The 27,181-nt window shown below is 43.0% G+C and overlaps 1 protein-coding gene across 1 annotated transcript in view; it reads right to left on the minus strand.

Annotated features, from left to right (window-relative positions):
* Positions 1–418: 418 nt before the first annotated feature.
* The window catches only part of LOC308160430 (scavenger receptor cysteine-rich domain-containing protein DMBT1-like), a gene marked incomplete at both ends in the record, with an annotated part of 42,362 nt that continues 15,599 nt past the window's right edge, over positions 419–27,181 (minus strand). The window contains 17 exons of the mRNA XM_080534344.1: positions 419–511; positions 1,551–1,676; positions 2,001–2,061; positions 4,779–4,966; positions 6,763–7,106; positions 8,124–8,441; positions 8,531–8,572; positions 8,852–9,169; positions 9,559–9,876; positions 10,271–10,588; positions 13,813–14,130; positions 14,220–14,261; positions 17,845–18,162; positions 19,648–19,965; positions 20,354–20,671; positions 21,219–21,536; positions 22,111–22,425. Of these exons, the coding sequence (XP_080390470.1) occupies positions 419–511; positions 1,551–1,676; positions 2,001–2,061; positions 4,779–4,966; positions 6,763–7,106; positions 8,124–8,441; positions 8,531–8,572; positions 8,852–9,169; positions 9,559–9,876; positions 10,271–10,588; positions 13,813–14,130; positions 14,220–14,261; positions 17,845–18,162; positions 19,648–19,965; positions 20,354–20,671; positions 21,219–21,536; positions 22,111–22,425 (4,073 nt within the window). The remainder of the gene's footprint in view (positions 512–1,550; positions 1,677–2,000; positions 2,062–4,778; positions 4,967–6,762; positions 7,107–8,123; positions 8,442–8,530; positions 8,573–8,851; positions 9,170–9,558; positions 9,877–10,270; positions 10,589–13,812; positions 14,131–14,219; positions 14,262–17,844; positions 18,163–19,647; positions 19,966–20,353; positions 20,672–21,218; positions 21,537–22,110; positions 22,426–27,181) is intronic.

Below are 27,181 nucleotides of genomic sequence, written 5' to 3' on the forward strand. Positions count from 1 at the left end.
GCCAACATCCAGCAACGTCAGACAGAACTTTCACAGCCGTTCCATCAATACGGTGTTTGAGCACAGAGAGGACCTAATTCGCTGTTTTGAACGCATACGAGACTCAGATAACTTTGATTTTAAGTTCTTTCTGGAACTTTTTCACCACATCATGCCACATGTGGACTTCCTCTATGCCAAACTGCAGAAGAAGAAGATAGATTCAGTCCATATCCAGCAGTGCATCCAGCAGTTCCAGCAGGACATACAAAAGATCAGGTATGGGTATTCCTAATATGATTATTTTTATTATGATTATTATTAATGTGTGTGTGCATTTTGTTGTCTCAGTACTTGTACTCTGTGCAATGACTAAGTTGAATCTAATCTATTATCATTATTATTCACTTTCTGTCTTATCTCTGTTTTATTCTTATTTTTAATTCTTAGTCCTCGCAGAAATTCTCTCCATGCCATGGTTGAGCAAAGCAGCGCTGGGTCTCAGCCAACAAAGAGACGTCGGGCACTCAGTCTAGAGGACCATGAAAGGATTGCAGCAGAGGTGAGTTGATGTTGTAGAATCAGTCACAGTCCATGTTACACCGGAGGCCTTCGTTTAAATAAAATGAAGGCACACAATTTTGAGAAATGTGACTAAAAATAATTTTGATCCTGAGGCATCATTTACAATATTAAAAACAGAAAAGTACTATATTTGACATTTTGGAGAGGGAACTGTGCTCAGTATAGTTTTAACATTAAAGGTCCCATATATTATTTTATATATTAATTCACTTCCTGGTAATTGCTATGTTGCAAATACCCTGTGTTATTAAAATATGGAGAAATATGAATTAGGAAATTATGGAAATACTGTAATAGGTACAGAACAGATTTCTGATTTTCACAGTGTTGGCATACTAAAAAGTCACAGATGGAACAAGACTGATGGATCAGGATTGGCATGTCAAAGTTTCAATAATTTAACATAATAATTTAGGGCTCTCTGTTTATCCCGATATTGGCAGAGGAAGTCCAGATATACTCTCCCTGCCCCCCTCTCTCTCTCTCCCTCTCCCCCACCCCCCTCTCTCCCTCTCCCTATCCCTCTCCCCCGCCCCCCTCTCCCTCTCTCTCCCCGCCCCCCTCTCTCCCTCTCCCCCACCCCCCTCTCTCTCTCTCCCTGCCCCCCTCTCTCTCTCTCTCTCTCTCTCTCTCTCTCTCTCTCTCTCTCTCTCTCTCTCTCTCTCTCTCTCTCTCTCTCTCTCTCTCTCTCTCTCTCTCTCAGTGTAACATATCAGGGTATGCAGACATGACCATGAATAACAACACTGTCTGCTGCCTCTTTATATATTTATATATAATGTCTTTATATTTATAATTAATTATAAATTAAATTAAATAAATAATGTGTGTGTGTGTGTGTGTGTGTGTGTGTGTGTGTGTGTGTGTGTGTGTGTGTCAGGGGCTCTCCCAGAGGCAGTGTGACCCCCAGCGTGGTCTAGTGTGAGTGTGTGTGTGTGTGTGTGTGTGTGTGTGTGTGTGTGTGTGCAGCTCGGTAATACCTGTACCTTGAATATGCGGGCGAGCGGGGCGCAGTCGGTGGTTCTGATGAAGTGGGCCACGTCGGCCACGCTCCAGCCCAGAGGAGAGCTCTCCAGCTGGAACTTCTCCTGCTCCTGCTGCACCCGTGGGCTCTGAGACACACAGGAGAGTCAGACGTGTGTCTGGGTCAGGATTATATAGTAGGGGGGCTGGTTCTAGTATTATTAAAATTAAATTATATTTAATTATAAATTATATTTAAATATAATTATAATTTTAATTTAATTAATTTATTATTTATTTATTGTATTTGTACTGAGTACAAAAACAATAAACTGTTTTCAAAGGATATGGGACCTTTAACCTTTCAACGCTAGAATGCTAGAACTCCCAAAACACTAGCATGAAAAAAGAACAGGGTACATATTATTATTTATAATTTTTTAATTCTTCTTCTCTCTGTAGGTCTGTGATACCATACTTGGACACGCCAAGGAGCGCTTCTCCTTCACAAACCACCTGGTCAGTGCCACCTTGCTGCAGGGGGACAGGTTTGAAGAGTACAAGGGGGCCTGAACAGCACCTTGAAGGCCTACCCAATGCTCAGTGGAAGCCAGCTGAAGACCAAGTCTTTCTCCATTGAATAAATAATGCCTAGTTGAATGGCTAAACAAGACAACTGTCTGGACAGTACAATCCATTTGAGCTGCTAGAATTATTCACCTTACCTTTGCACAGATAGACAAAGGGTTTAAGTCCATTCTGTTAACATTAGGTCTACTCTGCTAACAAAGACTATTCCAGTTGATTTGTCAGTTGTTGTGCATTATATTTTTGTTGTGTTTGCTGTTTGCCCTTTAATACAAGTTATATATATATATTCTCATGCTAAAATCCAGATTTTAAAGTTGATATTCTTCCCCGTGGAGCATGCCCCCATAACCTGTGTCCCACCCAAACATTTTATCACCAGCCGCCACTGCTCTACCGTTTCCGGAGCAGGGAGGGATAACTAAGCACATGAACGCCTTAATGCCTCTGAATTACACTACTACTGGGGGAGATAATACAATCTGATGAATGTTATTGCACTTTTTCCATGTTTATTTGTGGCCAAGCTATATTTTTATAATGGTACCATGTTATTTTGATGGTTGCAACTGTAACCTTGGTTCTAAGAATATTAGTATCTACCTTTCCTTTTGTTTTTGAAATGTGCTAACTTTTTGTGAAAGCGGCACAGTTGGCTGCTCAGCACTGGCGGTCTATTGTTGCAAACACATTGTATGTCGTTAATTATCCATCCTGTGTTATTACTAAGTTCAAATCAGGTTTTTTGTTTTTGTTTTTGCTAGTTGAGCCCACTCAATGTCATGTTCCACTTAGTTCCTTTCTCCTGGCACCAGGACTGTCAGGCTCAGGCTGAGCCTCATCTCAACTGGCCCAGAGGTCAGGTCAGGGCAGGGCAGGGTGGGTCAGGTCAGGGCAGGTGTGTCAGGTCAGGGTTAGGGTCAGCTCTGGTGATAGGTAGAAAGGATGATGGCTAGGTATTTGAAAGAAAATGAGATATTATGGACAAATGGATAAAAGATAGTAGGATAGCTAGATATAGTAGATGAGAGAGAGATAGCTCTTTCTCTTTAAGAGACCACTCCAAATTGTTTTTAAATCAGCATCTCTATATGTATGGCAGCCATTCCATTCCAGTGTCTGTTGAATTGCAACACAGCCACACGTCATTCTACTCACTGAGGTACTGATTAGGTGATCATCTGAACCCAATCTTATTTAAGAAGGAAAAATATTTTTAAAATACTTCTGTGGTCCTCACTATCCTCTAGCAATAGGACCAGCTGGATGGCAGAAACAGTGCTAGTAGTACCTCAAAAGTAATTGGAATGAAAACATAACTATTGACCAAGCCAAAAGAGTTTAAAAGAAAAGTTTTGAGTGAAGAAGAGAAAAGCTTAATTCAGTGTCAGGTTATTCCAAATATTGATTTCTGGACTCTTCCTAAGTTAAAAGAGAAAATGTTTTTTTTTTTACTTTCTTTGCATTATTCGAGGTCTGAAAATACTGCATCTTTTTGTTATTTTGACGAGTTGTCATTTTCTGCAAATAAATGCTCTTAATAACAACATTTTTATTTGGAATTTGGGAGAAATGTTGTCAGTAGTTTATAGAATGAATCAACATTTTTCATTTTACTCAAACACATACCGTACCTATAAATAGTCAAACCAGAGCAACTGATACTTTTGCAGTGGTCTCTTAATTTGTTCGAGAGTTGTATCAATACATGCACAAATACAGAATGCTCTATAGATGATTATTAATTCATGTTAATTAAAACAAAATGTTAATTAAATATGACAGAGGCTAGTTAAAGGGGTAACATGTCAGGAATCGTGAAATCTGTTTCTTTTTTTTCTGTGTTTCGTGTTGAAGAGCCCAATTAACAAACAACAGTTTTAGGATCACTAAATAATTATAATTTGAACACAGTTTGTTTTCGTTTCACCATATCATCTGCCATTCTGCTATGTACTCGCTCAGTGCTAGTGATACATGTCTTGTAAACAAACTTACGTTTTAGGGCTGTTCAAAAGCAAGGACTGTGTGATCATCTAGTTATGTGTTTTTAGCATGTTCATGTTGTATCAGCATGTTGTGATGTGCTTAACATGCAGATGTTAGATATGTTACATAGCGACGTACTTTGTTGTTAGCAGAACAAGTACAAGCTGTGCGATTTTCTCTGCTATTTGGTTTGAGGTGTACCAACATTCAATTAAGCATATCTTCTTCAACTATTTTCAATGTATGGCATCATTTGAAAGCTTACAATCTAACCTTTAACACTAGAACCGCCATGACGTCAATTTGACCCAAGTGGGTTTTTCAATTGTACATAACTATGTTTTAATAAAATATTGAAGTCCCCCCGTCTTTGACTTTTCCTAAAATGGTGTTGTGTTGCACTTCCTATTATTAAATATGGTATAGATACATCTAAATAAAAAATACAGGCATTTATACCTATAACCGCCACAACGTCAAATCGACCCACATATAAAAATGCATTATAACCGCTATAGGCAACGGCACAAACAATAGTCCCTCTACGTGGCTGGTCTGCTTGTATCCAGGTATGGAAGCCATTCAGCAGGTATTTGCTCTCAACATCTGCTGCCAGCCAAAATTTAATTCCAAATTGATCTGGCTTGTTGGGCATATATTGCGTGAACCGGCACCTTGTTTTCGTTGGGAACAGCTGTTCGTCCACGGTGATGTCCTGCCCTGGCTTGTAGCATGAGATGCAGTTTTGTCTGAATCTCTCCCACACTTCAGCCATGAGCGCAAACCTGTCGGTGGTCAACCGGGGGCGTCGGGTCTCTTTCCTGTCAAAGCGCAGAAAGCGCATGATCTCCCGAAACCGGTTCTGAGATAATGTGGAGTTGAAAAAGGCATTTCCCCATTTCTCCGACCAGAAACTTTCAATTTCAATGTTTTTTCCGGCAGTATCCACCCCTCACATATAGCAGAGCAATAAATGCCTTCAGCTCAGCGACTGAGACATCCCAGGAGGCGCGCTTTCTTTCGTCACATTCTGTTGCAACATAGGCCGATGCTGTGGTTATTATGGTCCATTTGGGGTAGGTACTTTGTTAATTTAGTTTTTTATGTGGTGAATGACGTTTTACGCCTATCACACCACCCAAATATTCTTCTAATAGCCTACCCATTTCCAGTGTTATTTTTGACTGATTTACATTGACGTACAGGCAAAGCGATGAGTGTTGTCAAAGATAGTTAAATTATAAAACAAGAGGACCAACACCATTTTATGACTTGAAATATTCATTTGTGAACACAATGCCTTAATACAATGACAGAGTACATTTTGTTGTAGGCTCGGATACTAGAAATGCCGTAGCCAGGCACAGACGTCAATTTGACCCGTTGGCGGTTTTAGGTATACAGCGCCCTCTGGCGGTTCTAGTGTTAAAAAAGAAAAATGACCGTGCCGACTTGGGGAACACCAGCTCCTGTCACAAATCAATGCATCCTTGTTGTAAAGTGTAACTTAAGAATGTAACACGAGTTTAGTTCAACTGTCTTGTCAGAACCTAAAATATAACCTTGTTTTGCTCCATGGTTTAATGTGTTGTTTGTATTAGGGTTAGGTTGACCATTCAATATATTTATTGTATCCTCTGATGTTATCCTTTTTTTCTTTTGGCCCATACGCTACTTTCAAGGTAAGGAACCATGAGACTATGGGCCCTATTATGCACTTCATAAGTCTTAAGCAATAAGACGAGGCGGTAGATCTAAACTTAAGACGTGGAGGCGTGGTCAAGGCCACTTTGCTATTATGCGTGCGGTAGTGGGTGCCTAAAACCCGGCGCTAAGCAAAGAAATTAGTCATGGGTGTGTTTTGGGCGTCTTCTCAATCAACCCAATCAGCGTGCCAGGTGCCATTCCCTTTAAGAACCGGCTGCGTTGAGTCTTTAGCGCTATGCTATTATGGAAGTCCTAAGAAGGAGGTCAGCGCGCTTCTCTGCAGAAGAAAGTAACAAGCTCGTGCATGATGTCAGTTACTGCCTGACGGGTGAAGCGCAGCTCATACAAGCATTGCTGCTCTGTAAACAGAATAAAAGAATATATATATATAGGCTATATTATCCATATTTTAATAATAGGCTATAATATAATTGTAATTGCAATATATTATAGCATTATTAACAGTTGGATCACCAATTGAAAGCGCTAAAATGCTTAGATCACGAATCCAGGATTGATTTGAGATTTGGCCTACCTGTCAGCCCGAGGTAACAAAGTCGTTGCCGGTATATGCGCTCGGCGCGCCGTCTTCGTCTATCATAATTCCTTCCTAGGATATATTCCATTGTTCTCTCTCTCTGGCTTAACATTTGCCAGTGGTGGCATTTATACTGTGACCGTAATTGACGTCTTGCCGTGGAGCCACGTGCGTGTTCATGTGTGCCCACATGCATGCGCAAACCGCGGAGGCGCGCTCGTGTTTCAAAACGTGCATGAAGTCTAAACTTAAGAACTTTTCAAACCACTTCTTAGCGCTAGGAGCAAAATATGCATAATAGGGCCCTATGATGTAGATACCACAGATTGCCACATGGATTAAACAGACAGGTGCATAACGTCCTATTAATGCACATAATGGAACATTACTGATTATTGAATGACATCAAGTACCTTCAAATAGACTATATTGATCTTACCAGAGCACATGACTCCTGCATCTTCATAGTGGCCACAATTATGGTTCCCCAGCCCACTGTGGCGACACTGCAGCAAAGAGTCTTCTGAGCCAGAACAGGCGAGGTCATCCAGAGAGATGGAACCATTCCCTTTTCCGAAGTGGGCCATTTCAAACACGTCTAAAGCTGCTCCACATCCCAGCTCTCTGCACACCACCTGGGCATCCTGCAGACCCCAACCATCATCACACACCGTACCCCACTGGCCTGAGTGGAACACCTCCACTCTCCCAGAGCAGTTTGTGGGGCCGTTGACCAGCCGCACAGTGGAAGAGCCGTCTATAAAATACAAGTAAAAGTATGAAGACAACATGATGCTGCAGACTTCTCATCAATCTTGAATGACAGATCATGAAGAAAAACCTTACTGTGTGTCTGTGTAGAATTCTCGTCAATTCAATAGCAAGAAAAGAGGGTAGTGTACAACTATTCTACCTTTAGGATAGTGCTATTATTATATCAGGATTTTTAACTAGCATTTTGTAGATAATCATATGTGACATGGTCTGGTAAAAAGGGCCTTTTTTTCATATTATAAAAGTTTAAGTGTTAAAGTGTCCAAACGATATATCAAACAACAGTTTTAGGATCACCAAATACTTATAATTTGTGAATTGGATTCACTGTATCGTCTGCCATTAGTCGACTGCAAATAGTACAGAATGCAGCCACACGTGTCCTTGCAAGGACCAGACGGAGAGCACATATCACACCAGTCTTCCACAAATCACCACAGATCATCACTGCACTGGCTCCCTATTAGTTTTAGAATAGATTTCAAGATTACGGTATTTTATTAGTCCATAAGTCACTCCACTGCCAGGCACCTAAATACATCATGGACATGCTTGTGAGGTACACACCAGGTAGACTCCTGAGGTCCACTGGCACTGAACTCTTGACAGTCCCAGAAGGCAGGACCATGAGATAAGGAGAGACAGCTTTCAGTAAACACTCACCAACCACTTTATTAGGCACTCCTTGCTAGTACCGGGTTGGACCCCCTCTTTTGCCTTCAGAACTGCCTTAATTCTTTGTGGCATAGATTCAACAAAGTGCAAATTCCTCAGAGATGTTCGTCCATATTGACATTATAACATCACACAGTTGCTGAAGATTTGTTTGACCATTTGAAGGTTACAATCTGCACTTTCATAATCTGGAAAAATAAATAAATAATGACCCTGCCTGACTTGAGGACTATTTTATCAGACCCTGTCACATATGCTTTCAAAAACAGAACTTTAAGAAACATTATTTCAAGCTCTGTGGAATATCAACATAATATGGGTCTACCAGAGCAGATGACTCCTGCATCTTCAGAGTGGTAACAGTTATGGTTCCCCAACCCACTGTGGCGACACTGCAGCAAAGAGTCTTCAGAGCCAGAACAGGCGAGGTCATCCAGAGAGATGGGACCTGTCCCTTCTCCGAAGTGGGCAATTTCAGATGCCACTAAAGCTGTTCCACATCCCAGCTGTCTGCACACCACTTGGGCATCCAGCAGACCCCAGTCATCATCACACACCGTACCCCACTGGCCTGAGTGGAAAACCTCCACTCTCCCAGAGCAGCTTGTGGTGCCGTTGACCAGCCGCACTGTGGGAGAGTCGTCTATAAAAGACAAGTAAAAGTATGAAGACAACATGATGCTGAAGACTTTTCATCAATATTGGATGACAGATCATGAAGAAAACCTTTACCTTGTGTCTGTGTAGAGTTTGGTTGAATGTTGTCCATGTGACCTGAGAAAATAGATACATTGTTAATTTAGAAGTTCTCTTTGGAATCTCACTTAATCTTAAATAATTGATTCACCCTCTTTGTAAAATTGAGTTCTCGCCAATTCAAGAGCAAAAAAAAAGTAGTGTACAACTATTCTACCTTTAGGATAGTGCTATTATTATATCAGGATTTAACTAACATTTTGCAGATATGCTACATGCTTTCAAAGACAGAACTTTAAATAAACATTTCAAGCTATTTGTGGAATATCGACTTAGTTCAACAAAATATGGGTCTACCAGAGCAGATGACTCCTGCATCTTCGTAGTGGCCACAGTTATGGTTCCCCAGCCCACTGTGGCGACACTGCAGCAAAGAGTCTTCTGAGCCAGAACAGAAAAGTTCGGCCAAAGAGATGGAACCTGTCCCTTCTCCAAAGCGGGCCATTTGAGGCGCCTCTAAAGCTGCTCCACATCCCAGCTCACTGCACACCACCTGGGCATCCAGGAGACCCCAGTCATCACTACACACCGTACCCCAATGGCCTGGGTGGAACACCTCCACTCTCCCAGAGCAGTTTGTGGGGCCGTTGACCAGCCGCACAGTGGAAGAGCCATCTATAAAAGACAAGTAAAAGTATGAAGACAACATGATGCTGCAGAACTTTAATCAATCTTGGATGACAGATCATGAAGAAAACCCTTACTGTGCGTCTGTGTAGAGTTTGGTTGAATGTTGTCCACATGACCTGAGAACAAAGACAGACTGTTAACTTAGCACTTCTCTTTAGAATCTCATTTAATCTTAAATTATTTATTCACCCATATTGTGAAATTGAGTTCTCGCCAAATCAAGAGCAACAAAAAAGGGTAGTGTACAACTATTCTAGGAAAGTGGTATTATTACACCAGGATTTTAACTATACTTTCAAAAACAGAAATTTAAAGAAACATTATTTCAAGCTCTTTGTGGAATATCAACATAAGTCAAAACAATATGGGTCTACCAGAGCAGATGACTCCTGCATCTTCAGAGTGGTAACAGTTATGGTTCCCCAACCCACTGTGGCGACACTGCAGCAAAGAGTCTTCAGAGCCAGAACAGGCGAGTTCATCTAGATAGATGGAACCTATCCCTTCTCCGAAGTGGGCTCTTTGAGGCGCCTCTAAAGCTTCTCCACATCCCAGCTCTCTGCACACCACCTGGGCTTCCCGCAGACCCCAACGATCATCACACACCGTACCCCAGATGCCTGGGTGGAACACCTCCACTCTCCCAGAGCAGTTTGTGGGGCCGTTGACCAACCGCACAGTGGAAGAGCCGTCTATAAAAGACAAGTGGAACTATGAAGACAACATGATGCTGCAGACTTTTCATCAATCTTGGGTGAGAAATCATGAAGAAAATGCTTACTGTTTGTGCGCGTAGAGTTTCGTTGAATGTAGTCTAAATGACCTGAGAAGAAAGTTACATTGTTAATTTAGAAGTTCTCTTTAAAATCACACATAATCTTAAATATTTTTTTCACACACATTTAGCACGTTTTAACAAATCTAACCAATTCAAGAGCAAGAAAAAAGGCGAGTGTGCAACTATTCTAGGATAGTGGTAGTATTACACCAGGACTTTAACTATACTATCAAAAACAGAAATTTAAAGAAACATTATTTCAAGCTCTTTGTGGAATATCAACTTAAGTCAAAACAATATGGGTCTACCAGAGCAGATGAGTCCTGCATCTTCAAAGTGGTCACAGTCATGATTCACCAGCCCATTGTGGTGACACTGCAGCAAAGAGTCTTCAGAGCCAGAACAGGCGATTTCATTTAGATAGATGGAACCCGTCCCTTCTCCGAAGTGGGCCAATTCAAACACCTCTACAGCTGCTCCACATCCCAGCTCTCTGCATACCACCTGGGCATCCTGCAGACCCCAGTCATCATCACACACCGTACCCCACTGGCCTGAGTGGAACACCTCCACTCTCCCAGAGCAGTTTGTGGGGCCGTTGACCAGCCGCACAGTGGAAGAGCCATCTATAAAAGACAAGTGGAACTATGAAGACAACATGATGTTGCAGACTTTTCATCAATCTTGGATGACAGATCAGAAAGAAAACCCTTACTGTGTGTCTGTGTATAGTTTGGTTGAATGTTGTCCACAGGACCTGAGAAAACAGATACATTGTTAATTTAGAAGTTCTCTTTAAAATGCACACAAATTATGACTGAAAAATATAATTTTATTTATTTCTCAAAAACTACTAAGTACTGTATTTTCTTAAATAATCGCTTATTTGTACCTCTTCATAACCAATGAAATACAAATGAGTTATTGTACTGTATTGTTTGTTTTTGTTGACATGGGATGTGTTGGGCTAGGCAAATCATATTTTAAAAAAGTATTGCTGCTGATATGTAGTTCCTTAAGCACAACTGAAGACAGGTCATAGAAATGAATATAAAGCATTTTCCCTTTTAGTTATTTTTTCTGAGTGGGGAAGTCCCACTCACATTTTTCATTTTCATTTGACAGATACAGTGAAGATTTAGACAGGAAGGATGGGTGAGAGAGAGAGGAGGGATGACATGCAGGGTATGTCCCCGGCCGGAATCGAACCGGGGACCCTGCGGTTACATGGTCAGCACTTAACCCGCTAAGCGCCCCTAGTTTACATTTTGATGATGACACTGCATGCAGAATCACTTCTTCAACTGCATTCACGAGTGCAGCGAGCTACAGCATTAACAGTTTAACCGTAAAGCCCAACAACATGGATAGATAACCAGCATGCTAGCTAGTTAGCCTAGCTACATGACTTTCACTCCAAGTTTACACAAGCATGACAGCTTTGTGGTCTCCACCTGTCAATACGAAAGACACATCAAACTTTATTCGAGCGAGCTAGCTAGTCTTGCACGTAATCTGCAATCAAGTGTCATGGGCTCAAAACACAAACAATGTAGCTCTGTTGTAGCTCTGCTATTAGCTACAAGACATTCATAAAACACATTCTAGGATAAGTTATGAACACAGCAGTTGCTGTGGAGCCTCGGTGGCAGAAGGCTGCAACCCGCCGCCTCACCTGACCCAGCAGGCGGCTTATGCGGTGACATTGTGGTTCTAGCCCGGCCTCTCTCACTGCAACGTCCATATTCCTGGCACTGTTCGAAACAAATATCGCGAATAGTTTTTCATCTCACCGATTTGAATCGTCACATATTCACATCGATAATTAACTGCATCGCTATTGCTTTGTCACATCCCTAATAAATGTGCCATCGTTTGATGAAAAGGTCCTCATGTCGGGAATTGTGAAACCTTGCAATCGAGCCAAACAAGTCTTGTTGTGAAGAAAAACATTTCCGGCTAATGTCAATTAGGTCCTCATCAGATGGCTTTTAACCTGTGTGTTTGCTTTCCCCTGGGAGAGTAGTGACTGGGAAGTGAATGCGGAGAGTGGAAAGACCCGTTCCAGTGGAAACAGCGAGCAACGTGACTGAGCAACCGAAAAGGTTGGAGGTTAGGACATGCACATGCTCTGAAGTTTACCGGCCCACTGTTGTTATTATTTTACTATTTACTTCAAGCACACCTGTCGGGGGAGTGCTGAGGCTGAACCTGAGTTTTACATTTGTGACTAATAAACAGGCCACGTCCCAACCAGGTCTCTGTGTACCGACTCCCTCTGTGCCCCGGACCTTTACACCCATCCAGACTGCTGGCGATCTCGGTTCATTTCGCCCGTTCTTGCTACAGTGTTACCTTATTTTTGAACACCAACCCCACACATATGCTTCAGACTGTGCCCGTACTTTCTACCTGATTGGGTTGCTGAAGGGACCCATGGGCCACAGCTGTTTGGGAGAGACAAACTGCCATCTGCTTCTCCTATGACGACCATCCTGTCTGCAGTAGAGACACCAAACGTCTCCATTTGCTCCTTCAGGGCTGTCGCAGCATTGCCAAGTTGGCCATCGAGTTTCGCACTCTTGCTGCCAAAAGCGAGTGGGACAACGAAGCTCTCCCGAGTTCTTTTCTTCACTCCACCAATGACAGCATGAGAGATGAACTAGTATCCCAGGAGGAACCCCAGGATGTGGGTTTCCCTTGCCCTTGCCATTTGTATTGACAATCGGCTCTGTGAGCACTAGCGAACGGCCTGCAAGGGATCCTCTGTTTTTTACGTCTCTCTTGTCAGCCACACCCAGGTCGTCACTTCCACACCTTCCCGGGATTCACTGAGATGACACAGAGAACCCAGAACCTTTAGTTTGGTTTGCATAACCAAAGAATTTCTGCACAAACTGTGAAACCATCTCAGGGAAGTGCATCCTCACCGGGGTCTTGACCTGAATGCAGTTCATCGTCGTAACCGACTTGAGTGTGCAAATGTTCACCTTCGATGGTGAAGTGTTTTCTTCACAGATGAATCCAGGTTTTCACTTTACCGCTGAAAACATCCCAGTTCTTGCATGGCCTGCATACTCACCGGACATGTCACCAGTTGAGCATGTTTGGGATGCTCTGGATCAGCGTATACGACACTGTGTTCCAGTTCCTGCCAATATCCAGCAACTTCGCACAGCCATGGAAGAGGAGTGGACCAACATTCCACAGACCACAATCAACAACCTGACCAACTCTATGCGAAGGAGATGTGTTGCACTGTGTGAGGCAAATGGAGATCACACCAGATACTCAAAGGTTTTCTGATGCCCACCCCTCCCCCCCCTAAAAAAAAGCATATCTGTGAAATCCATAGTTCAGTGCCTAATAAATGTCTCTTTTCAAGATAAAACTGCACATTTCAGTTTACTAACCCTAACCCTTTTATTGTGACCACCCTAAGGCACACCTGTGCAATATCATGCTGTCTAATCAGCATCTGGATATGCCACACCTGCCAGGTGGTTGGATTATCTCGGCAAAGGAGAAGTGCTCACTAACACAGATGTAAATAAAACAACATTTTTAGAGTAATAGGCCTTTTGTGTACATAGAAAAAGTATTCGATCTTTAATTTCAACTCGTGAAAAATGTGTTTATATTTTTGTTATGTGTATTTCCATATCTCATTTCCCCCCTTTGATGGCACATGACTCCCAAAATGTCTAAAAGTCCAGCCGCAAAGTTGTTGGGGTAAAAATGAGAAATGAGATTGGGCCATGCTATAAGCTTTCAAAGACAGAACTTTAAAGACACATTATTTCAAGCTCTTTGTGGAATATCAACTTAAGTCAAAACAATATGGGTCTACCAGCGCAGATGACTCCTGCATCTTCATAGTGGTGACAGTCATGGTTCCCCAGCCCACTGTGGAGACACTGCAGCAAAGAGTCTTCTGAGCCAGAACAGGCGAGGTCATCCAGATAGATGGAACCTATCCCTTCTCCGAAGTGGGCTCTTTGAGGCGCCTCTAAAGCTTCTCCACATCCCAACTCTTTGCACACCACCTGGGCATCCAGCGGACCCCAACCATCATCACACACCGTACCCCACTGGCCTGAGTGGAACACCTCCACTCTCCCAGAGCAGTTTGTGGGGCCGTTGACCAGCCGCACAGTGGAAGAGCCGTCTATAAAATACAAGTAAAAGTATGAAGACAACATGATGCTGCACACTTTTCATCAATCTTGAATGACAGATCATGAAGAAAACCCTTACCTTGTGTCTGTGTAGAGTTTGGTTGAATGTTGTCCACAGGACCTGAGAAAACAAATACATTGTTAATTTAGAAGTTCTCTTTAAAATCACACAATAAAAAATAAAAAAATCACCCACATTGCAACATTTTGTAAATTCAAGAGCAAGAAAAAAGGGTAGTGTACAACTATTTTTGTCACACCCCACTTCCTTCTATTCTGCCAGCTCTTTCCACTCTCACCCATTGGAGCTCTGCCCCTATCCCTCGTTTATTCAATAAATACTACCGATGTAATGATGCAGTCAACTCACGATACGATACGATTCACGCTACTTGGTTCACAATACGATTTTCTCATGATTTTCATTTGCTCCGTCAGGGCTCTCGCAGCATTGCCAAGTTGGCCATCGAGTTTCGCAATCTTGCTGCCAAAAGCGAGTGGGACAACGAAGCTCTCCAGAGTTCTTTTCTTCACTCCACCAATGACAGCATGAAGGAAGAACTAGTATCCCAGGAGGAACCCCAGGATGTGGAACAGCTTATTGTCCTCGCCATTCGAATTGACAATCGGCTCCGTGAGCACTGTAGCGAACGGCCTGCAAGGGATCCTCTGTTTTTTCCGTCTCTCTCGTCTCCACACCCAGGTCATCACTCCCACACCTTCCCGGGTTCCACCGAGACGACACGGAGAACCCTGAACCCTGGATCCATAGGTAGAGCCTACCTGATGTCTGAGGAGAGGGCTCGCCGTGTTAGTTCCAACTCCTGTTTGTATTGTGGTCGTGTTGGCCATTTCCTCTCAACCTGCCCCGTCCGTCCGGTAAGAGAACCAGGCTCATCCGTAGCGAGGGGGATGCGTTCAAGGCAAACTGCTTCATCATCTTCTCCTCCTCGTCCCCAGCTTGATGCATTACTCCTATGGCGTAACCAGTCCCAGGTTTGTCTGTCCTTATTGATTAAGCCATTATTGGTCAGCTCCCATCTTACCTTTCAAGCATTTTATCTTTTGCCTGAAACAGCTCCCAGACTAGGTCCACTAGATGGCTGCTCCTCAACATTCCAAGAGTTTTTACAGACCTAGGTAAAACAGCCTTCTCATATCATGCACCCTGGGCTTGGAATGCTTTACAAGGCTTCATTAAATTAGACATATTACCTACACTATAGGAGTTTAAAAACCGGATTCATGTTGCCATGCAGGAAAAATGTAATTGCTTCTTATAGATAAGGATTCCCGTTTCTCCATGTGATATGTTTGAATGCATTACTGTTTATTGTGTTTTAAATGCATTTTATTGTTTTAAATGTATTGTATGGCTGCTATCTTGGCCAGGTCCCTCTTGGAAAAGAGATATTGTATCTCAATGGGACTTCCTCGTTAAATAAAGGTAAAAAAATAAATAAAAAAAAACTGGCTTGAGAACCAGAACCCTCAGATGGATTGGACCTCGTATGAGACTACTTCCTGGTGCACTCATTGCCATACCTCTTGTCTGCGACCTACCCAAGGCTGGGCTTCCATTCTAAGCCCAAGCCCCAGCCCCAGACCAGTTTCCAGAGTTAAGGTGGTCCTGGTCTACACAGCGTTTATAGAAAAGCTCAATCTGGTTACCAGCCCCAGATCAGCTTCCAGCCCCAGACAAGCTTCCACCCCCAGTCCCAGTCTACAGTCCCAGGTTTCTGCCCCGGTCCCAGTCTCCAGGACAGATTCTGTCCCTGTCCCAGTACCAGTCTACTCAGGGTTCGAGTTATAAGCTGAGCTTTGTGGGGGTCTCCAAAATAACAGTGCGAAATGTTCTCATGCACGCGCGAATCATGCCCACACAGCGTTGGGACTTACACGTTTTAATTAGCCATAGGCTACTATTTTCACCACATCAACAGCACCACATGAAACAACAGCTATAAGCGATAGTCACGGGTATCTCGGCCAATAATTTTGTTGTTTTTGCTATACAGTCCATTCACTTTCACTGTTAGCACGACACATTGTCCACAACTCCATTTCTAGTGACATCGCACCTGACATAAATAATCATGTATGCTCGTCCATGAATTGTGCTTTCATCTAATGTTATGCTACTACGGGAATCAAGTGATTTGACATTAGAAAGGAATTTGTTTCATCTCTTGTGCAATGTGCTCTACAATCTGGGCACATGAATGATCGGATCGGTGAGCAGGGGCCAACTGTCGCGCCATTCATCTCATTAAGTTTCATAATTGGATTCAGTTTTGTATAAGGCATCCTTTCTTTAGCGACAGTATAGGCTGCCCTGAACGAACTAGCTGTCTCTGTAGGTGAGTTCTGCTACTTTCTTCGGAAGCACTTGCTTTTGTTTGAGCTCTGCTATTTCAACAGTTTCAACGTTAGGTGTCATAACAGGTGCAGCTGAATTCAAGTTTGGTTTCTTGGATGAAAACCCGAAACTTTCCAGGCTTGTCGACTCGGTCGGCAGCAGTGGCCTTTTTTGGGGCGGCATGATAGCTAGCTACTGAATGTTTTCTTCTCAATAATCGTGTTTTCACATTCGCAAGTTCTCAACGATCATATTCTGCTGTTGCACAATATTCTACTGCGCCCCATAGTGTCTTGGTGGTAAAGTGCAGGCAGTCAAAGGCATACTGTCATTCACAGGAGATTAATGCTGGTGCGCGTAGTTCTTTTGGAAAACGTGTTTATTTTAGAATATTTATCATATAAATAATACTCATTACATTGACATTTTTGATCAAATAATGGTTGTGGTAATGTATTATTAGCGACCCCCACAGATGTATGATTTTACTGCTTTCATGGGAGCTCAGACCTTCCTTATGGGAGCTCAGCTCCCATTGGCTCCCACATAACTCGAACCCTGAGTCTACTGTCCCAGTACTGGCCTCAAGACTTCCCCAGATGTGCGCCAGATAAAGCACGTAGAGGGAGGGTAGTGTCAAGCCCCCAACTTCCTTCTAGTGTGCCAGCTCCTCCCAGTCTCTCCTGTCTGTCCTTGTGTGTCCGTTTGTGTTGTGTGTGTGTGTGTGTGTGTGTGTGTGTGTGTGTGTGTGTGTGGGCATGGCCAGCCTTCAGTTCCCTGTCTCCTTGTCTGTCATGAGATCCACCTGCTCATTCTACACACCTGAGGATCATTGGCTTCATCACCCCATCATTAGCCCTGCCATAAAAACTCGGTCCAGCCTTCACCACTCTGCCAGATCGTAGCTTCAGTTATCAATGCAGACTGGCAGGGTATGAGCACAGGTTGCTAGCCTACAGAGCACTGCTATTCTGTCATGAACAGGCCTGATAATGAAGCATTGTTCTTTTTTATTTGATTACTTGTTTAATCGATTAATAGCCAGAAACTTAAGTTGTGAACGAATCGCGAGCGTCCATGCTATTCTATGATACTACTGATGACGTATCAGGGTCTTGAAGGGTTATCCCATTTAATTATATACTGTATATTTTCAACCTCTACCCCTGGTAACTCTGTTCTGCGGGGCAAGCCAAAAAGCGAGTGGCACTCCAAAACGAGTGGTAGGGGTAAAAATGAGAAATGGGATTGGGCCATGCTATAAGCTTTCAAAAACAGAACTTTAAAGAAACATTATTTCAAGCTCTGTGGAATATCAACTTAAGTCAACACAATATGGATCTACCAGAGCAGATGACTCCTGCATCTTCAAAGTGGTGACAGTCATGTTTCCCCAGCCCACTGTGGTGACACTGCAGAAGAGAGTCTTCTGAGCCAGAACAGGCGAGGTCATCCAGAGAGATGGAACCATTCCCTTCTCCGAAGTGGGCCAATTCAGACGCCTGTACAGCATCTCCACATCCTAACTCTCTGCACACCACCTGGGCATCCAGCAGACCCCAACCATCATCACACACCGTACCCCACTGGCCTGAGTGGAACACCTCCACTCTCCCAGAGCAGTTTGTGGGGCCGTTGACCAGCCGCACAGTGGAAGAGCCATCTATAAAAGACAAGAGGAACTATGAAGACAACATGATGCTGCAGACTTTTCATCAATCTTGGATGACAGATCATGAAGAAAACCCTTACTGTGTGTCTGTGTAGAGTTTGGTTGAATGTTGTCCACATGACCTGAGAAAATAGATACATTGTTAATTTAGAAGTTCTCTTTAAAATCACACATAATCTTAAATTATTTTTTCACGCACATTGCAAAATGTAGTTCTCACCAATTCAAGAGCAAGAAAAAAGGGTTTTATACACAGGGGTGCACATAACTTTTTGGGGCCAGTGCTCAGAGGAGCACCTAGGGATGCTGCTCGGTGCTCCCCCAGCTCGCGAGTCACGACCCGTCCCACAGGATGGATAAAAAAGGGATACATGGATAACTTATAGTAGCAAAACGACATTTATTCATAAATAAAGATGAACGAACAAATGATTGTGTGCAAAACAAAATAAACAAATGCAAAATCAAATGACTGCTCTTTAAGCATGAAAGTCTGTCAGACTCCTTTAAACACAATGAAATCAACTGACATCTCTTTAAGCACTAACTGAATGTCTGTCCTTTAAACACAATGAAATCAACTGACATCTCTTTAAGCACTGCTCTGTTCTGTAAACACTGAAATCAACTTTTCAACAAAAAGTTACAGCCTAAGCATTTATTTATGCTACAAGCTTAATCATCTTCATCACTGCTCTCTTGACTGCTGTTAATACTGTCCTCAATTTCAACCATGGTAGAGGATGTTGTAGGGCAGGCTATCACTTTAAATAGCTCATTATTTTGATTGTGCAACAAAGTCTTTTTTTTTCTTTTTCTAATAGAATTCCCAACCATATCCTGGGTCAGGGGTCTATGTGCGATAATGAAGCTGTAAAACAAACGTCTGAACGTTTGAAAGCTTCAGAGAAAAGAAACGTGAAGTCCCTTGGTGTTGTTTTTCCTTTTAGCGACGAGTCGTTCGGGACTGAATTTTCACGTGGCGGCGCCGCGGCATGATAACCGTGCGATACGCGATACGCGGAATGAAAGTACGATTTACGATACTTTCCGAATGTTTTCGTGAGGGGAGTCGCCGTGGTCGTCGTCGGTCGACTGTTGTGATGGATTACTCGTCGGGGACGGCAAATAGTTACTTAGTGGGGCTTGCAGTGATGCAGCAGTCAGCAGTCAGCAGTTGGATTTTGAGGAAGTAAATTCCTCTCCCAGCGCTTCCAGCTGTTGGTGCGCAAGAGCGCGTTCATGCGGCTGATCTGCCGCGCAGGATGCATTTTGGCGATGCATGCGCACTGGCGCACCAGTTATGTGCACCCCTGTTACAACTATTCTACCTTTTGGATAGTGCTGTTATTATATCAGGATTTTTAACTAGCATTTTTGCAGATATGCTATATACTTTCAAAAACAGATTGAAAAGAAACATTATTTCAAGGTCTTTGTGGAATATCAACTTAAGTCAAAACAATATGGGTCTACCAGAGCAGACCACTCCTGCATCCTCATGGTGGACACAGTTATGGTTCCCCAGGCCACTGTGGTGACACTGCAGCAAAGAGTCTTCTGAGCCAGAACAGGCGAGGTCATCCAGAGAGATGGGACCTGTCCCTTCTCCGAAGTGGGCTATTGGAGGCACCTCTGAAGCTTCTGCACATCCCAGCTCTCTGCACACCACCTGGGCTTCCCGCAGACCCCAACCATCATCACACACCGTACCCCACTGGCCTGAGTGGAACACCTCCACTCTCCCAGAGCATCTTGTGGGGCCGTTGACCAGCCGCACAGTGGAAGAGCCGTCTATAAAATACAAGTAAAAGTATGAAGACAACATGATGCTGCAGACTTTTCATCAATCTTGGATGACAGATCATGAAGAAAATCCTTACTGTGTGTCTGTGTAGTGTTTGGTTCAATCTGTTCCACATGCCCTGAGAAATAAGATATTGTTAATTTAGAAGTTCTCTTTAAAATCACACATGATCTTGAATATTTGTTTTTCCAAAATTGAGTTCTCACCAATTCAAGAGGAAGAAAAAAAGGTAGTGTGCATCTATTCTTATCACGCCCCCCACTTCCTTCTAGTCTGCCAGCTCCTCCCAGTCTCTCCTGTCTGTCCTTGTGTGTCTGTTTGTGTTGTGTGTGTGTGTGTGTGTGTGTGTGTGTGTGTGTGTGTCTATGGGTCTACCTGCGCAGATGACTCCTGCGTCTTCATCGTGATGACAGTTATGGTTCCCCAGCCCACTGTGGTGACACTGCAGAAGAGAGTCTTCTGAGCCAGAACAGGCGAGGTCATCCAGAGAGATGGAACCATTCCCTTCTCCGAAGTGGGCCAATTCAGACGCCTGTACAGCATCTCCACATCCTAACTCTCTGCACACCACCTGGGCATCCAGCAGACCCCAACCATCATCACACACCGTACCCCACTGGCCTGAGTGGAACACCTCCACTCTCCCAGAGCATCTTGTGGGGCCGTTGACCAGCCGCACAGTGGAAGAGCCATCTATAAAAGACAAGAGGAACTATGAAGACAACATGATGCTGCAGACTTTTCATCAATCTTGGATGACAGATCATGAAGAAAACCCTTACTGTGTGTCTGTGTAGAGTTTGGTTGAATGTTGTCCACATGACCTGAGAAAATAGATACATTGTTAATTTAGAAGTTCTCTTTAAAATCACACATAATCTTAAATTATTTTTTCACGCACATTGCAAAATGTAGTTCTCACCAATTCAAGAGCAAGAAAAAAGGGTTTTATACACAGGGGTGCACATAACTTTTTGGGGCCACATGCCCTGAGAAATAAGATATTGTTAATTTAGAAGTTCTCTTTAAAATCACACATGATCTTGAATATTTGTTTTTCCAAAATTGAGTTCTCACCAATTCAAGAGGAAGAAAAAAAGGTAGTGTGCATCTATTCTTATCACGCCCCCCACTTCCTTCTAGTCTGCCAGCTCCTCCCAGTCTCTCCTGTCTGTCCTTGTGTGTCTGTTTGTGTTGTGTGTGTGTGTGTGTGTGTGTGTGTGTGTGTCTATGGGTCTACCTGCGCAGATGACTCCTGCGTCTTCATCGTGATGACAGTTATGGTTCCCCAGCCCACTGTGGAGACACTGCAGCAAAGAGTCTTCAGACCCAAAACAGGTGAGGTCATCCAGAGAGATGGAACCGTTCCCTTCTCCGAAGTGGGCCATTTCAAACGCCTGTACAGCTGCTCCACATCCCAGCTCTCTGCATACCACCTGGGCATCAGGCATACCCCAGTAATCATCACACACCGTACCCCACTGGCCTGAGTGGAACACCTCCACTCTCCCAGAGCAGTTTGTGGGGCCGTTGACCAACCGCACAATGGAAAAGTCGCCTACAAAAGACAAGTGGAACTATGAAGACAACATGATGTGCAGACGTTTCATGAATTGTGGATGACAGGTCATGAAGTAAACCCTTATGGTATGTCCACATGACCTGACAGATACACTTAACTTCACCGTTGTTTTAAAATCACACTTAAGTGCCACTGTTTTTGCTCAGCAGTAACACACACAACAATCAGTCTGTTTGTTCCGCTACCTACTGTACTTTTGCACTGCCACTGTAAAGAAAAGCCTTACTGTTTGGCCACGTAACATTTGGTTGAATGTTGTCAAAATGACCGGATTTTTTTTTTAGACATTGTTAACTTAGGAGTTCTCTTTGAAATCACACTTAATATGAAATTATTTTTTAACCCACATTGCAAAATTCTCAACATTCCAACTCAAGAAAAGAGGGTAGTGTACAACTATTCCAACTTTAGGATAGTGCTATTATTATATCAGGATTTCTAACTGGCATTTTGCAGATATGCTACATACTTTCAAAGACAGAACTTTAAAGAAACATTATTTCAAGCTCTTTGTGGAATATCAACATAAATCAACACAATATGGGTCTACCAGAGCAGATGACTCCTGCATCTTCATAGTGGCCACAGTTATGGTCCCCCAGCCCATTGTGGTGACACTGCAGCAAGGAGTCTTCTGAGCCAGAACAGGCGAGGTCATCTAGAGAGATGGGACCTGTCCCTTCTCCGAAGTGGGCCATTTGAGGCGCCTCTAAAGCTGCTCCACATCCCAGTTCTCTGCACACCACATGGGCATCTCCCAGACCCCAACCATCATCACACACTGTACCCCACTGGCCTGAGTGGAACACCTCCACTCTCCCAGAGCAGTTGGTGGGGCCATTGGCCAAGCGGATTGAAGGTCCAGCTTTGAGAGATGAATAATCATAGTTAGTGGGTTTGCTTCAGCACGTCAAACTCCTTCATACTTTTTGGATTATTATTTATTCAGAAAAAGAAAAACAGCTCAAACTTTAGCAATTGAACTGCTAGATATTTCAAATCAACTTTAGAATTACCGTCCACAAGTGAGAATTGGCTGACCCACTATTCCGGGTAAACTTGATAAGACATGGCATTTTGCATAGTAAAGGTAACAATTTATCAACACCACAACACAAAGAAGTTTAGGTTCATAGCTAAATTGTCTATGACAACAGACTCAGAGCGCTACGCCAAACATATCTTGTTGAATGGTTACTGAGCAGTCAAAAGTAGATGGGCTGATAATGTTAAAAATGAAATTCCAAGTCTTAGTACCAATGAGATATAGGAAGTGAACACGTCCCATTGAAATTCAAAACTCAAACAATTATTATTCTTTTTTTATTACTTAACAAGCTGCAACACCACGCTTTTCTCATTATAAACAAAGTGGCGGGCCAGATGATTCCCACTTCCCAAGAAAACTCTTGTTACATATATAAAGCGTTTTGATATACTGATATACTTTTTTAAACTTTAAAGCTTTATGTGTCCTCCCATTTTTGTTAAAATGCCAAAGAACCTTCAAAATGTTGGATGCATTCAGACAAGGTTCACTTTGTTATGCTTATTTCGTGTTGATTAAATCGAAAATCTTTGATTGTTTAGATTTTGTGAAGTGCAGGTTTGTTGCCCTCCACACGCTTGGAGTAACTAGGCTACAACTGGGATGTTTCAGAACATGAACATTATTTACAACTTGAAATTGCATCAATGGTAAATAAATGATCAGGCCATTAAATCCAGGTAATTCCTCTGTATGTTTTTCTCACTGTTTATAAGTGATCTGTGAGTGAGAATCTTAACTGAAAAATGGGTTGTTAAGTGTGGAAAGTGGTTGCTAGACAAAGTATCCAGCGCTGAAACTGCCTACTTAGGTGGCCTCAGTTCCAACAACCCTTGTCGTCGCCCTTAAGGAGCCCACAGACCGCAAGTGAAAGTGATGCAGCAGTGTCTCCTGTAGATGTTCTGTGATCGCCACTCTTATTGTTTTAAATGCAGTGGTGTGCCGTCAGGGCCAGCAAGGCCTTCTCTGCTGGCCTAAACATCATCAGAATATACATTTTATTTTAATATATTTTTTCCACAAATATGTATTAATGATTCCCCATAGTCTATTCTCTTCATTTCATAGCTTTCCTCTTGGTTGCGCTGTTTCCAGTCTCCGATTGAGATTTGGAGGGCTGGCCTTTATGTTAGAGCTTTTATCCAATCAAAATGTGTTGCTAGGGGGCTCCAAAATCTGCCCGCCTGCACGATAAACGGTGCCGCGGATACGACCTGTAACTTAACGTTGGAACGAGAAAACCTGTGGCGTACCTAGTAAACCTACGTAGATGCGAGCAAAAGCAACAACGGCGCCTGCTGTAAGGCTCAATGATGTCAGCACCCAGCACGTCTTTTGATTGGATACGCACTATTGATACGCACTATTGATATTCACTATTGAGATGCGTAACTATGCCGGTAGATGTGAAACTTTTGAAAGTGCGCAGGGAAACGGAGCTCCACAACGAAAGCTTTCGTTGACTGATCGATAATACTGATCGATTGTGTCCTGTTTTTGGGTAAACAATAACTTTCATTTAGGGGACACGATAAAAGCGCCGAGTCCACAAACAGAGGAAACTACGTTGAGCTTCTTTCTTTTCTGGCTGAAAACAACCCAGATTTACATTACCACCTGTCCACAAACAAAGTGTTTACTGGGACGTCAGGCAAAATACAAAACGACCTGATTTTTGCTATTGCTGAAGTGATACTTTCTTGTGCAATATGACAACCCTAGTTGACTATCTGTGCAGTATAGTACAGTGAATTGTGTACATAGCCTTTATTGATGTAAACCAGCTCCTTACCTTCTTGTGATTTTATGCATCTATGCTTTTTCTAAAATGTGTTTCTTTTTCCTTTCCTAAACACCAGGGGAGCCTCCCCTCCTAAATTTCGTTGTTTGGTACCTGTACTGTAGCAATGACAAATAAAGTCTATCTATCTATCTATCTGATGGGAGAAGAGATCAAAATGGAGATTAAAAAGGCACCCTTTGTCGCTATTATGGTGGACGAGACGACAGACGTGGGTAATGTAGCAATCTTAAAGATGTTAGTTTAACACTCTTCATTGTAAATGCGGATTTATTGATTAAAATGCTTCGGAAATATTAATATAACTCTGTTGTACTTGTCTGACTATGTTAAGGTGATGCAACGCCCGGTTATACTGTGTTTCTGTCTAGTTTCTAGAGCCATGGCGTCATAACGATGGTATTAAGAGGTAGAATAATTCAGGTAGGAATGTGTCGGACATCACTGAAGGCCTAGGTGTGAAATGCACCGCCCGCCACTGTTTAAATGGTTCTATTTCGTGGAGCTCTGTACCTATTGGTTTGCCCTGTTACCTCAAGGTAGCCAATGACTGAAGATTTAAAATGTCTCAGTGCAAAAAATTCAGCACTAGAAGCTCTGAAGATGAAGACGAAGAAGGAAGAAGAAAGAAGTTGCCGGAGAATCCGGCAGCAGTTTCCTTCCATGGCTCACCCCTTACCACTGTCAAGAATATGGACCTCCCTCAATCTGATGAATCTTAGCCACCACCAAACCATCGGCAGGAAAACCAGGGAAAGCACCATCTAAGATGGTGCCCTGGACCACCCAGGATATGAACATCCACTGTACTAAATACCATCAGAGGAGGGAGAGGAGCAACTATCCTCTTCACCAGAATTCATCGTCACTCTACCACCAGCAGGTGGGGACATGGAGCAGTCAGCTCGGCCAGAGATCATCATAATATCACCGGCAGATACTAATGGCGCTTTTCCATTACAGGGCCAACCCGGGCCAGCCCGCTTCGGCCTGCTTCTTTGGCCCTTTTCCATTTGTCGGCCCAGGTCGCGTCAGCTCGGTTCGGGTCGCTTCTTTAGCTCCCCTTCGAGACCAGGGTCTACATTTTTAGATCCGGATCTTTTTGCCAGGCTGCGTGTGACGTGTGACGCTGCACACCGTTGATTGGTCAATGGAAATCGTCATCCCATGTTCGATTTCTTCACTAACCGCCATCTTGAAATACCACATTCGCTCTTGGAAAATGTCACTACAGTTTCTGTAATAGCTTATTAATAAAGATTCGAAAAATTATGCTGACCATCGTATTATCTTAGTTTAATGTCATTTCAATGAATCATAGAACTTTTATTTACAACAAGCACAACACAAAAATCGCTATTATGCACCGTCTTTGCCCGTGAATAACACCGGCTGTGGAGGTGGTACAAACACAATACTCCTTTGCTAACTTCACCATCGGTCTACGGTCATTTTGAGCCCTTAACCACCGCGCTGACACCCCGAGAAGTTATGCTTTTAACCGTAAACTCGATGAACCGGGAGTTCACCCGCTGCTGCTGCTCGCAGCACCGCTTGCTGCAAGACACCGGAGCACTCTATAAACGCGGAGATTGGAGCCCCGTGTCAGTCAGCCTTTTTGTAGAAATACATCGCTTCCCAATCCCTGGTTGCGAGATCTAAACTACAAATCGCGTATGTATGTATGTACATAGCGCCTTTGTTGGTTAAGTTAGTTGTTAGTTACTAGTTGAAACCAGTGTGTTCGTGTATTTAGACATTCTTTATTATTACCCACTAGCAACTAACTGAAAGCACATTGTTCCAGGCCACCATTGTTGTTAGCATTCTAGCATTGTAGCTCGGAAATGTCTGTCTATGTTGTAAGTACGGTTAGTATGTTTACGTTGTAAAAGTTGTAAGACTCATGTTCAGTGTGTAATACTGGAATACTGTAACATGTCAAGTGTAATAGATTACAGAAATGTTAAAAGTTTAAAAACATGTGCTTTCTTTGTTAGAAACGAGCTAGCCGCTAGTTGGCTAATGCCAAACACACTACTCTGATGATTTTCAATATGTGACGCAACGTCATCGAAGTGCGATGTGGGCGCAAAGTGCGAATGCCTTAAATCTGCGTTCAAAGTTTTTCAATGCAAAAAATCTGATTGACTTTTTTTGTAATAAGACGCAACTTGAAGTTGTGAAGTACCCACTCGTTATTTTTTCGAGCAGTTTTCATTTAATTAAATATGTGTAATAAGTCTTCAAAATAAGCTTGTTTTATGAGATGAGTTTGAGAAGCTTGGGGGCGGGAACGTGAGCCCAGCTAACAACAACAATCGGTGTGAATGGCTGTGAGCTCAATCGATGTAGCCAATAGCTGGGCGAGGGGGAGGGATAAAAAGCCACATGCAGGAAGCAGTGCGCTTTTGTTTACACCAGAATGTTTTCGACCAGACTCTAAGAAGGTAAGATCTTCTATGTATGTACATGCCTTTGTTAGTTAAGTTAGTTGTTAGTTACTAGTTGAAACCAGTGTGTTCGTGTATTTAGACATTTCTTTATTATTACCCACGAGCAACTAACTGAAACCAGGGCCATATTCCACTAAAGGTGGCTTAATATAGCGGCGCTATAATTAAATGCGGCGCTCAGGGACCTCGAGATTGGTATTCAAGCCTCAGGTGATTCCTCGAATGAGGATCAGCCTTGTGTCATCAGTGTTCACAGAAGACAGGCTTACATAGGGTTGCCACCCGTCCCTTAAAATACGGAATCGTTCCGTATCTG

This window comes from Nansenia antarctica (assembly GCF_963989245.1).
Source record: "Nansenia antarctica genome assembly, chromosome: 6".
Lineage (NCBI taxonomy): Eukaryota > Metazoa > Chordata > Actinopteri > Argentiniformes > Microstomatidae > Nansenia > Nansenia antarctica.